The following is a 13744-nucleotide window of genomic DNA, read 5'->3' as shown; positions in this document are numbered from 1 at the left end:
CATTAAGCAATTAAATGGGCTGATAGGAGCAACACCTGGAAGCGTCCTTACCCGGTTTGGGTAGCACCACTATTGAGGCCAGCAGCATCTCTGGGGGGGGGGATCGTGCCTGGGTTGAAGAATCTGGTAAGTCCTGGAACTAAGATAGCGCAAAACCTCCTTATAAAACCCCGCCGAAAATCCATCCGGACCGAGCGCATCGCCATTTAACTGGGTCAGTGCTGTCATGCGTGCTTCGCTAAGGTAGGCATCTATCTGATGGTTAGACGATGACTCTCTCTTCCCCCCCACCCCCATAGAGAGCTGAATAAAAATTCCAGAAAACCTGTGCTATTCCCATATCATCAGTGAACTGGCTTCCCTACGAGTCGGGGATCACCTTAACTTTGCTCTGTGGCGTCTTAGCACTCCACCTGCTAGCTAACATCCGGCCTGTTTTGTCCCCTCCGATATAGTAGGAGTGCTTGAGGCGAAGAACTGCATGTTCTGCTCTATCTAGATCAAGCCCCGCCAGCAGGGCTCGCGCATTACTCAGTTGAGTTGTTGCCAAATCCAGGGGGCTCCCCATCCGCTATGGGCTCTCTCCAGGTCAAGCACTTGGGCCGTAAGTTCTTCCCTCTTAGCTTTGCGCTCCTTATTTTCCCCCGCTGACAAAGCGATCAGCTCCCCCCAAACAATTGCTTTGAGCGCCCCCCCAAAGTGTAGCTACAGAAGTGTCTGGGGTATCAATAATCTCTAGGTAGTCCTGAATACATTTAAGGATTTGCTCCTGGACCGCCGGTTAGTGAAGCATGGTCTCCCACAGTCTCCAGGTCACGGCAGGCCGGGTAATGCGAAGGACCCCTAGTGTGACCATTACCGGATCGTGGTCTGACAAGGCCGCCACAGTGATGTAAATATCCTTAATCGTTGCCTAGATCTCCGTGGAGCCCAAAAAGTGGTCTTATCTCGCGTAGGTATGATGTACGTGCGAGTAATAAGAAAATCGGGAGGCCCGAGTGTGACAAAGTGCCATCTTTCTTGCATGGTATGCCCCCACTTTTTGCTGAATTGCTGATGTACTTTGACTGAGTGTGCCCTGGGCTCCTGCCAATCGACTTCCCAGGGCCCGTGTCCCCCCCCCCCCCCCCCCCCCCCCCCCCCCCCTAAAACTGTATTGAAACCTAAACCCAATTGGCATCTCTGGTCATATGTCAGCCCCTGGTAAATGGTACCCTAGGTAACCAGGGCTCTGTGACCAGAGACTAAGGGCTGCAGCACTTATTGTGCCACCCTTAGGTGCCGTGTACACTGACACACACGCACTGCCTTTGCAGACTGAGTGTCTTGGTGCAGAACAAACCAGTCGACATGGCATACATCCCTGTGTGCTATGCCCAGAACACACTACCCTGGCATACCTCAGTCACCCCTCTAGCTAGGTGCCCTATGCCAGTGGTGTGGGTACAAGGGCATGAGCCCTGTACCCCTACAGTACCCAGGTCCATTCCTGGGCACTAAGTGCGGTGCTGCCATTAAGAGTATATGGTACTTGGAGGTCGTCAACACGAACTCCACAGCACCATAAGGGCTACACTGAAGACTGAGAAGTTTGGTATAAAAACGTCTCAGCACATTAAATCCCACACTGGCAACAGTATGGGTTTAATGTAAAATGCACGCCAGAGGGCAACTTAGAGTTGCCCCGTGAAACTAACCTACAACCCGTGTCCTGACTGAGAGGCTGCCTAGGCCTCCCAACAGACATGTTGCTGGACCCCTGGGTAGAGCCCTCTGCACTCTTGGGCCTGCAACAGTGCACATCCTGGGACGAGGTGCTAGGTCTTCTCCCCCAAGATGGGCAGGGGGAGCTTCAAAGGCATGCCACCTTTTGTGAGCTTCCCCAGGCCACTTGCTGTACTCTGCAACTGGCCCCCATCGGTTCTGACCCCCACTCTGGCGGGAAGAGAGGCGGGAGAAACAAAGGAAGGAAAGCGGGGGGTGCCAGCCTCTGCCAACCCTACCCCTCAGGTGGGGAGGTGAGGTAAAGCACAACTCCGGGCTCTCACCATTTTTAGAATGGGGAGCCCTACCCAATCAGAGCTAGGCTCCTGCTCCCCCTCCCACTGGACAGTGGCAGGATAGGGGTTGTACTCACTCCAGGACAGGGACCCATTGGTCCCTGCTCTTGCCTACCTGTAACCCCCTACAATTAGTATTTAGAGGCACCCTGAACCTTCCTTCCTCAGATCCCGATCTTGAAACGAGAAGAAGAAAGACCTGCTGTGCAGCTGCTAACAAGAGGAAGACACCAACTTACTTGGCCGCAGCCCTACCGGCCTGTTGATCCTTGAACCTGCTCCAGTGGTCAGCAACCTCAAACCCCGGAGGACCTGACTGCCTTGCTCATCTAAAGACTGGGACTCACATGAGCAGTGCTTCTGCTCAAACAGCAACAACCCCTGGTGCCAGCCAGGAACCGCAAATCCAGCACACTCTGCACCCGCCGAGTCCGGCCCGTGCCTGAGTGAACAAAGACCAAGAGGGCGTCCCCCCAGCGACTGTGACTGAGAATCCAGCACCCAAGGACCCTCCTCGACGCTCCTGACGACGCCTGAAGCCTCACAACAAGGGACCCCTCCATCTGTGACCAGCTGAGGGTAAGATTTCCCGACACCAAAAGACACCCCTGCACCTGGCGCCCCACGGCCCCCTGTGCCAAACTCCGGGGTGTTTACCTATCCTACAACATCCCAACTTACCTCGCGAAGTGGTGGTCGCACCTGAAGAATCTCGGTCCCTGAGCTTGCAGCCTTTGTTCAACTTCCAGCTTTCCCATTGAAATACATTAGGCGCCCGAAGGCCCAAAAGCACCCTGCACCCAGCCTCCCGAGTGCCACTGGAAGTGCAGCAACTGTCCTATCCTACTTCCCCACTTGCCCTGTGTACGTGACCAGGAGCTCAGCTCCCACAGCTGCATGGCCTGCCTGCTAGCATCCACCAACCAAAGACCCCCTATCCTCCATAGGATAACATTGGGCCTACTCCCTCTGCACCCGGCTGTAAGAGTGGCTCTGTATATACTGGACCAAAGTAAGGTACAGTGTGTACAGAGTCCACAGTCCCCAGAGGTTTGGCAGAGGCTAAAGTTAGATGTAACCTTACTCTCAAAAGTGGTAGCTTGGTCGAGCAGTAAGGCAGTATTGGTGGACAGTATAAAGCATTTGTTGTACCCACTCAGTCAGCAAATGGTCTCACACACAAGAACTGAACTCTAGGCCAATTGTTTTGTATCAAAATATATAGTTTTATTTTAGAACCAATAAGGTATCAAAATATACTGTCTCAGAATGAATTACTTTAGTTTAAATACTTTGCAAATAGGCAATAGACTTTTTAAGTACAGTAGTTACAGTTGCTGCAATGGGCAACACAATTTCAAACACAATGCAACATTGAGCCCCATGGGAATTTCTAGTTAAATGCATTAGTTACTTTATGGATTACTTTACTAACCAAAGGACTGGATCCTAGATTCAGTCCTGGGGCATCTCCTGTAAACAGTTGAAAAAATGCTTTTAAGTCATACAGGCGATTTTTAATGAATATTTGTAGTTTTTGAAAATCGACACTTAGAAACTTTTCTGGTGAAAACGAGACAATGGGTTCCTATGGAAGGGAATACAAGTTACTGGTAAGTACGGTTAAAATTACTTTTCAGGGTCTGTGCTGGGCTAAAAGATGCAGCACTGGGTTCTCTCCTGATAACAGGTGAGTAAATCTGAATTCGTCGTTCAGCCGATTTTTTTTTTTTTTTTTTTAAGTGAATATTTTAAAGTTTCAGAACTCGTAACTTTAAAGAATTTCCACGCGAAACCAGTCAATGTTACCCTATGGAAGGAGAGTAAGTTATTGGCTTTGGGGTAAGTTCTCGACTGGCACAGTAAAGGTTCTGGGCATAGACTCAGTGGTCTCCCAAGGTCAGGTAGGTACAGTTGGACACCCTCAGCGGCACAGGGGCAGCCGGGTGCAGAGGTAGTTAGGCCCAATGTTATCCAAGGAGAGGCAGGGGGCCTGCGGTTGGCGGCTGCTGGCTAGCAGGCCACGCGGCTGTGGAAGCTGGGCTGCTGGTCACTTGTTCAGGGCAAATGGGGAAGTGGATTAGGACAAAGGTTGTACTGCCAGTGCCACTCGGGTGGCTGGGTGCAGGGTGCTTTTGAGCCGTCGGGTGCTCAATGTTATTCAAAGGAGATCTTGGAAGGTGAACAAAGGCTGCAGGCTTGGGGACGGAGGTTCTTCAGGAGCGACCAACACTTCGAGGGGTAAGTTGGGATCTTGGAGGATAGGTAGACACCCAGGAGTTGGGCACAGGGGGTCGGGGGGAGCCAGGTGCAGGGGTGCCTTTTGACGTCAGGAAATCTTACCCTCTGCTGGTCGCGGTTGGAGGGGTCTCCTGTTGTGAGACTGCAGGCGTCGTCTGGGTTGTCGGAGGGTCCGTGGGCACTGGATTTCAGGTCACAATCACCGGGGGGACGTCCTCGGGGTTTTTGTCCACTCGGGCACAGGCCAGGCTCGGCGGGTGCAGGGTGGCTGGATTCGCGGTTCCTGGCTGGCACCAGGGGTGTTGCTGTTTGAGCAGAACCACTGCTCATTGGAGTCCCAATCTTTAAGATGTTCAAGACAAGCATTTCCTCCTGGGTTTCCAAGGTTGCTGCCCGCAGGAGACGCCGGGATTTAGCAGGAGCAGGTTCAAGGATCAACAGGCCTGTAGGGCCGGGCCCCAGTCAGTTTGTGCCGTCCTCTTGTTAGCAGCTGCACAGCAGGTAGTCTTCTTCTTGATCTTCTTTCTTTTTTTCAAATCGGGAACTGAGGAAGGAAGGTTCAGGTTGCCCCTAAATACTAAAGTTAGGGTAGTTACAAGTAGGGTAAGGGCAGGGATCAATGGGTCCCTGCCTCGGGGTGAGTACACCCCCTATCCTGCTCCTCCCTTGTGGGAGGGGGCAGGAGCCGATCTCTGATTGGGCAGGGCTCTCCATCCTCAAGATGGCCGAAGCCCGGAGTTGTGCTTCACATCACCTCGCCTCTCTCACCTGAGGGGTGGAGTTGGCACACCCCCTTTCCTCACAAAGGGTTTCAAGCCAGTTTTCCTGCCAGAGTGGGGGTCAGAACCGGTGGGTGCTAGTTGCTGGGTACAGGAAGTGGTCTGGAGAAGCTCACAAAGGCTGCATGCCTTTCTTTCTCTCTTCTTGGGTCATCAGGATCTGCTTCTGTGGAGCCAGGGGCTCCCCTAAAACTGATTTTAGTGGCGTTGGAGGGAGTACCAGGCACCCTTAGGATGACTATACCCTCCTATGACGACTTCCATTCGGAAGTGGGCATAACCCTAGCCCTGGTTGGTTGATTCTCTCCAAGATAAAATGGAGGAATCTGAAGGGAGAGGTCCACATCACCAGCCTTACCCTAGGGGTTGTGGTGGCTGAATGTGGGAACCCCATGTAATCTAATTTCCACCTGCCAAAAGTGGATCAGGAAAGGGGGGGTGAAGCGGGGGGAGTGTTGGCATCCTCTCCTATGAGAGAAAAGTCTCATACCAAAGGCAGAGGAGTTGCTTTGAAGCTCCCCTGACTTAGCAGCTAATCTGCAGGTCATCTCGTGGGATGGGGTGGAAGACACCCCCCTGCCAGAGCAGGCCTGGTTTCTAGCCTCACAAGAGCGTAGGCCCTCACCCTTGGGGGTCAGGAATTGGTCTTAGTCTCGCTGGCTAAAACCAGTCAGTCAATCCACTAGCAGTTGGTACAGTTTCAGGGGGCACCTCTGAGGTGCCCTCTGGGTGCATGTATTGATAAATCCAACATCGATACAAGATGTTTGATATCAAACATCCCTATTTTCACTGAAACCTTCATGTAGCTGGGGAACTAGTTTTCACCAGTGCCCAGAACATGTATTAGAATAGCTTCCCTGTTCACTTTTCACTGGCAGTAATCGGACTGACCAGCACAGGATCATATCTGCTCATGCAGATATACCTTGACATATAATATTAAGCATTCTGTCTTAGGGCTGTCAGGTCTGCTGTAGGGATGACTTACAAAATATCATATGGAGTAGTAGGGGACATGGCATACAGGGATGGGTGGCATGTTGTGTTTTCACTTTTGCTTGTTGAGGGGTCCCCTAGGGTGGCACAATTTGTGCTGCAGCACTTAGGGCCCCTCTTTAGCACTTCTGCCCCTAGGTACCAGGGTACCATTTACTAGGGAGTTACAGAGGGTGGTAGAGGTTTTGCCAGTTGGGGGACGAAAAAATCCCCAGCCTACTGTTCGCTGACGACACCCTCCTCGTCTCAAAAACCCCGAAGGGCCTGCAGACCCTCCTGGACAGTTTCCAACGGTTTTGCACTACTAGAGGGCTGACCATCAATACACTGAAAACAAAGTTCCTAACACTAAACCCATCAAGAACATTTAGGAACCCTCCCTCACTAAATTGCGTCCCATTAGAGAGGATCACTACCTTCGACTACTTAGGCATTCGTATTGCCGATTCCATGCATTGGAGACCACACTCGCAGAAAATGCTTCTGAACCACAAAAGGGTGGTGGGGACAATATTAAAAGAACATCCCTCTTCATCGAGCAAACCAATCGCCCCCGCCCTCACAATCTATAAGGCCAAAGCAGTAAGTTTGGCACTTTATGGTGCCGAACTGTGGGGTTTTACCAATATAGATCAAATTTCTAGATCGGAAAACAAATTCCTAAAAGATCTAATGATGCCCCCTCAGGGGACACCCACCAAGCCCCTATTATACGATTTAGGCTACCACTCGTTTAGAGACACTGCAAGACTTTGCCCACATTTGCTGTGGGCTCGCCTGTGGCGGACATCAGAATTATCAAAATATGCAGCTGGGTTAAGGGAGGTAATGGACATGGATGGGTGGCACAAGATCCATTAGCTTAAAGGTATAAAAAAACTTTTATACAATCTCGATTTTAAAGAGGCATGGCCTAACAGAACCTCTCCACCCAAGGCAGAAGTTAAGAAGGCATACTGGCTGTGGGTTAGTAAGAATGATCTCCTTAACCCCAAAGCAGGCAGGCTCACAGAAGAGTTTATGCAGCATAAGCATTCCATCCATCTCGAACCCTACCTAGACATCATACAAAAACCACACAACCGAGCCCTGTACTTTGAGTTTAGGGTAGGTACACTCCTCACTAGAGAGCTGACTGCCCAGTGGAAGCCTCCTCATCAAACTCCAGCTTCTTGTCTATGTTGTGAGGCTACTACTGAGTCGATCGCACACTTTGTTTGCTTGTCCTGCCTACAAAGCTCCAAGGGGGCGCTGGTTGAAACCAGTTTGCAAAGAGCTGGGTACCCGTAGCCACCAAGCCGCATTGCGTATCTTAAGATCTGACACCCGGTTTCTTTATGCCTGTGGACTAGCAACGTTTCTTAAATGGGCATGGAGCATAGGGCGAGAAATTTGAATGTCAATTCTTGAATACTAAAATGCTCATGTGACCCTTGTCCTCCACAATTTGCACTTTTTAAACTATTTAATGTTTCCACTTTTAATGAATTTTGCTGTTCTAATTTTCTGTATATTGCATATTTGTAAAAGGAAAAATTTTATTATGGTCTATTTGTATATTTTTTATTCTGGATTGCATAGCTTTCAAGATATTTTCAATCGAAATAAAGCTTATGAAATTGGAATTGGAGCACTTGTACAGTTTTAGGGAAAGAACATTTATACTAGGAACCTGGTTAGCAGGGACCTTGTACACCTCTGGCAACTTTGCATCAAAACCAGGCAAAAGTAAGGGGGGGGTGGGCTACTGGAACAAATACCCAGTTCCCTACAACCTGTTTCTCTGAGGTATGTTTGATCCAGTAAGGTAATGTATAAATTATAATACCAGGAATAGTGTTCGAAAGTTTTAGTATGCAAGTGCAGCCTGTATTTGTTTAGTTGCTTAACTGGCCTTTTCTCAGATGCTGATATGAGCATTGGTTCCATAATGTAATGCTTGGGATGACTTGACTGGTATCTTTTCCTTTCCAAACTACATTTTGATCTATATTTGTAGTTCATCAGTCAGCAGAGGCAAAGAAACTTAAAGGAACCCCTAAACCTCACTACCTTTTGGGCATGTTTCAATTTGTGTTATGCAATAAAGACTGCTGGACCTTGTGCTAGGTTTCGTTTACCTGATTATCTCAAAGTTAACCATACTTTCGAGAAAAATTCACATTTAAGTCACAATTTTATTCATCCTTCTAAATCAGTTATGCCTCGATTCACTGACCAAGTGGAAGCTGCTGTAGAAGCACTCGGTGGTGACACAAACCAAGCCATGGATGAAAATGAATTCATAGATGCTTCAAGACTGGTTTATGATGGTATTCGGGACATCAGAAAAGCTGTACTAATGATAAGAGTGAGTATTTCATTCTGTAAAGGTTTTTGTGCGTGCTTTGTCATTTTTGAGACTTGCTCCCGCACAGCTCCTACCCTTTCTCCTTCCAGGGCATCTAACAGTTTTCATTTAAGACACCCAATTGTCTTTGACTAAAGTATGTTTAATTTGTTAAAATCCATTTACAAACTGGAGTCTATTGCAACTATAGAACATTCTCCATATTGCTCTGTTGTATAAGATTAAAATTAATACAAAACACATGTCAGAGTTCAGTATTTGAGTGCGGGAAATCATCATTTCTTCCCTGTGTGTACAATAAATGCTTAAAACTACCCTCGGAGAAGGCCTTACTGCTCGCCCTCACTACCGCAAAGAAAGTAATGGGCTATCTAATTTAGCCTCTGCCTACTTTTGGGGATCCACTGGACTCTGTGCACACTATACCTTACTATGGTTCAGTATATACAGAGCCAGCTTCCTACACAAGGCCCTTGGTACCACTGGTACCTTTTACAAGGGACTTACAGGTGAGCCAGAGGTGTGCTAAATTGTGAAAACAAAGGTACTCTTTTGGGAAAGAACACCGGCACAGGGAACCTGATTGGCAAGGACCCAGTGCGCACTCTGCATCCGATATTGGCAAAAGGTGGGGGGTAGCCATGCAAAAAGGGGCACTGTCCTACAGCAGCCAACTGGGAGAGGAGGAAAACTGAGGCCGGTGGGGTCCCGGCTCCAAAACAACCCGCTGAAGCTGAGGGTCATCTGCTTGGTGCTAAAAGCCTTCCTTCGGTGCATCAAAGGGAGACTGGTACAGGGTCTCATGGACAACTCCACTGCCATGTGGTACTGCAACGTGTGGGTTAGGGTCACGGACACTGTGCCAAAGAGTTCTTATGCCTCTGGATGTGGCAGACCAGACCACCATGGAATTTTCTAATGGTAAACCACTTGGCAGGATCATTAAATTACAGGGTAGACAAGCGCAGCTGTTGACACTCAGCTGATCACGAATGGCAGTTACACCTGGAGGTGGCATGAGATCTCTTATGCGAATTGGGAGAACCATGGCTTGCTCTGTTTTCTGCCTCTGGGAATGCGCAGTGTAGGCACATTTGAGTTTCCAGGGAGTCTTCCGGCTTTGATACGTGTTCCTCCTTGAGAGGAGCTAAGTCAGTCAAAACACTTTATTCGATTACTTAAAATCATAAAAGACAGTATAAAAACATTCATATTAATATATACAACTAATCAATAATAGTAACAGACATTGTGTGAGAGGAGCTAAGACTTCTGTATGCCTTTACCCCAATACCCCTCGTACCCAGAGTTCTCGAGGTCCAATAATCATAGCAGCTCTGGTTTTGGCACAGACTCTGGTATCCAGAACTCCTGGGCCTGAGTATTTGTCCTCTAATCAGACTGTCCCTCCTGAGGATCTGTTCTCCGCTGCAGCAGGGCAGAGATGCTTGGAGATTAAGCTGCGCCAGCTGATTACATTGCACCTTCCACCAGAGGTGGTTGCTGTCCTCTTGTCAGCCAGGCATCCCACAAATATAACTATATATGCCGGCCATTCGGACAAGTTTTTGGTTTGGTGCAGCTCACGCCAGATTGACCCAGGCTAAGATATCTGATGTTCTATTGATGGTTTTAGTCCCTAGCCCGGCATGTCCTTGCTCTGGGCACAGTTAAAGGGTGCCTTTTTTGCTCTAGCATCTTTTTTTGCAGTTGCTGGATAATCCTTCTTTATTTAAGTCTCCAGTTATGCAATTTTTTAAAGTGTTGCATTATTTGTTTCCTTCTCCTTTCGTCATTTTTCAGTGGGACCTTTAACTTGGTCCTCCCATTCCTTATTTGCACTCTATTTGAGCCACTTCACAGCTGTTCCTTGCTGCTGCTCGCCCCCAAGACCGTGTTCCTCGTTGCCATAACATCAGCATTGCATGTGAGTGAGCTTTAAGCTCGGTGTCAACCTACCGTACGCTAGTTTCTTCCCAGACAAACCGGACACTGCCATCTTTCTTGCCTAAGATTGTGACGCCGTTCCATGTCTATCAAAATATCACCTTGCTGGCATTCTATGCTCCACCTCACCACTCTAAGGAGGAGGAAAGACTCCATTGCTTGGACTTCTAGAGAACGCTAAGCTTCTGCATATTTCGTACCAAGGAATACAGGGTGGACGATCAGCTCCTTATGGGTTTCACTGGTGTGGCAAAAGGCAAAACTGTGCAGAAGAGAACGATCTCCTGCTGGATCGTGCTCTGTATAAAGATCTTCTAACCCATAGCCCTACCAAGTACCATGCATCTGGCGTTCAAAGTATTTTAATGCGGGTGTCTGCATTACCTCACTAAATCTCTTTAGTCCTGCATTAAGCAAGCATTTTAGCGCCCTCCTGACAATACTGCAATTGAGGCACACCGCCAACTAGGCAGCACCAGCCAGCACGCTAAAATGATCTAAGCAAAATAAGCGTTTAACTGCGCCTTCAAATTTTAAAGCTATGTCAGTTAAAATAATCTTGAACAGCGCTGAGCAGTCTGTTCTGTTTACAGTAAGTGAATCACAGTCAGGCCATGGTTTAACAGATCAGTTAGCCATACCTCCCCCAGCCTTCCTGTGAGTTCATTCTGGGTGTACCGGCCATCACGTGGGTGATCCCTGGGTCAGATCTTGCCTGTAGTTTTCCCACAATTGCACCTCCCAGTTGGTGGCCAGCAGCACGCATGTGCTTCGTAGATTGGACACTGAGGTGGACAGCCGCTTTGTTTTTCCTTGCTGTACCCACCATCAGCTGTGGTGCCTGAATCTTTTGCGCAAGATGTTGTTTTGCAGCCTGCACTTCCCTCATAAGCCCTTGTGTCAACCTGGACACATATTGCCAAAGATTGCTGACAAAAATTCTACTTCTTAGCCCCTGCCCTCCAGTTAGGTGTACTTTAGGGAACCAGAGGCACAGCATTGGGCTAGTCACTTGATCCCGGGACTTGACGGTTGGCAGAGCACACAAGTGTTGAATGGCGACTGGCACAAGTGAGTGGCTTTTTAAAAAAAAAGGTTGTAATCCATATTTTCAGACATTGTTAGTATGACCTTGGTTTAAAGCAATAATTGTTTATATACTTGAAAACGCTTTGTTTTGGAAATAATGTAGTTTGCTGCACTTTTAGAATCGTTGGTTGACTAGTGTCCCCTTCAGTGAACCTTGCTTTACCTCCCACAAAGCCAAATCCTTTTCTTGGAAATTGGACTTAGTAAATTTCAGGTTGTTACCCAACCCTTACCTCTCAAATCACTCATACGAAAGGTGTCCCCAAAAAATCTACCACTTTCTCCGCAAACATGGTGAGTCGCAGTCATACTGCCTTGTCACACTGTGGCTGCAGCGAGGGCACCTCGTTTCAGCGGTCACGAATTAGGTTTTGAGGGAAAGGTAATGGTAATTCCAAGTGTGATTCAGGACCAAAAAAGTAAAATAAAGCTTGCATTGAAATACTCTCCACAGAGAAGGAATGTAAACATCTTTCAGCAATAGAATGAAAATTAAGCGCTGTAAGGGCCTCCCCCCACAGTGCCAAAAAAAGTTTCCATTAGATTCCCTTTCTTTAAGCCTCATTACGAATGCACTAGAAACAGTAGTTTCCTCCAACCCCAAGCACACAAAAAACAAGCATTTGCAATGCAAAAGGTCTCGCATTTGCGAGAGTTTAAGCTATTAGCATTGTAAATGACACTGTCTTTTATTTAGGTTTTAAAAACCATAACATAAATAAAAGGCATTGTCAGTTACAATTCCAATAGCTCAAACTCGCATATATGCGATACCTATTGTATTGCAAATGCTTTTAGTTTTTGATGCCAGTGTGGGTTTTATTTTATTATGTACTCAAAGGGCACTTCAGAGGTGCCCCTAAAACCCTCCCAACACTGGTGAGGTCGAAGACTGGCTGTAGGCAGCCTGCCAACACCAGACCACCTTACTTTGGGTCACTGAAAGCATACGTCACCATTTTGATGAAGGGGACACCGTGGCGCTCATCTTACTCGATCTGAGCACCGCTTTTGATGCGATGTCTCATGCGGTGCTAATAAAAACACTTAAGTCACTGGGCATTGACGACCCGCATTATAACTGGCTTATTGCTTTCCTTTCAAATCGCATCTTCCAAGTTTTCTCACAAACTGCCTGCTCTAGAGTCCACTCTTTTGCCCATGGGGTGCCACAGGGATCCGTCCTCAGCCCCTTGTTGTTCAATCTTTATGTAAGACCGTTGGCTGAGGTTCCTGAGAAATCAGGACTATCCCTCTTCTCTTACGCCGATGATTCTCAAATCATTTTCTCTTTCTTCACACAATACAAATGCCCCTTCTATTCTCAAAATAGAATTTTCCCAAGTTCGGATTCTGGGCATCACAATCGATGATTCACTCAGCATGCACCCCCAATCAGTTAAAGGCGCAGCGACTTGCTTCACCATTCTTAAATGGTTAAGGAAAATCTGCTGGATGCTACCGGAATCTATCCGAAAAACTGTGGTCAATGCCTTAATTACATCAAGGCTTGACTACGGAAACATACTTTATCTAGGTTCAAACAAATCTGTAGTCCGTAGACTACAGTCCCTAAGGCCACCACTTTCTCGACCTATCGACGCAAGCTGCATTGGCTTAAAATTGAAAACCGTATAAAGTTCAAGGCACTGAGTTATATGCATAAAATCAAATCCTGTTGTGCTCCTCGTTATCTTCAGTCCTTGGTCAGTCCTTATCTTCCCTCCCGAAACCTCTACTCTTCCACCCAAGGAATGTTCATCGTCCCTAAATTCAACTTAGCTCGGATGGGTGGTAGGTAGTTTTCCTACCTTGGCCCCGCGTCTTGGAACTCTATACCTACAGCACTCCGTAATGAGACTAATTATACTCAGTTTTGCAAGTCTTTAGAAACATGGCTATTTGACCGATAGACTTCCCCTTCTGTTTTCTTCTAGCCCTGACTTTTCCTTCGCGCCAGGAAACCCTTTTTTTGAGTAGCTGTCGTGCATTATAAATTTAAAAACTAAACTAGACGTGTCTGGACCCCTGGGTAGAGAACCTCTGCTCTCTGGGACCAGAAACAATGCACATCCTGTGCAGAGGTGTCACCGCCTCCCCCTGGATGGACACAGTGCTTGAGGGGGAAGCTTCAAAGGCCTGCTGCCTTTTTAATGCAACTACCTGCCTCCGCTTCCAGCAGCAAATGGCAGCCCCCGGTTTACACCCCCACTTTGGGCCGGGAAAACCTAGGAAGAATCGGAGGTGTGTCCACCACCCCTAAAGTAGAGCAGGCGAGG

At 47.9% G+C, this 13744-nt stretch overlaps 1 protein-coding gene across 1 annotated transcript in view; it reads left to right on the top strand.

Annotated features, from left to right (window-relative positions):
• The window catches only part of CTNNA1 (catenin alpha 1), a 391106-nt gene that overhangs the window by 202453 nt on the left and 174909 nt on the right, over nt 1-13744 (top strand). The window contains exon 13 of the mRNA XM_086931448.1: nt 8278-8429. Within this exon, the coding sequence (XP_086787574.1) occupies nt 8278-8429 (152 nt within the window). The remainder of the gene's footprint in view (nt 1-8277; nt 8430-13744) is intronic.

This window comes from Lissotriton vulgaris, chromosome 7, assembly GCF_964263255.1.
Source record: "Lissotriton vulgaris chromosome 7, aLisVul1.2, whole genome shotgun sequence".
Taxonomy (NCBI): Eukaryota; Metazoa; Chordata; class Amphibia; order Caudata; family Salamandridae; genus Lissotriton; species Lissotriton vulgaris.
Note: the sequence above shows the minus strand (reverse complement) of the source record. Positions and strands in the feature narration are given on the sequence as shown.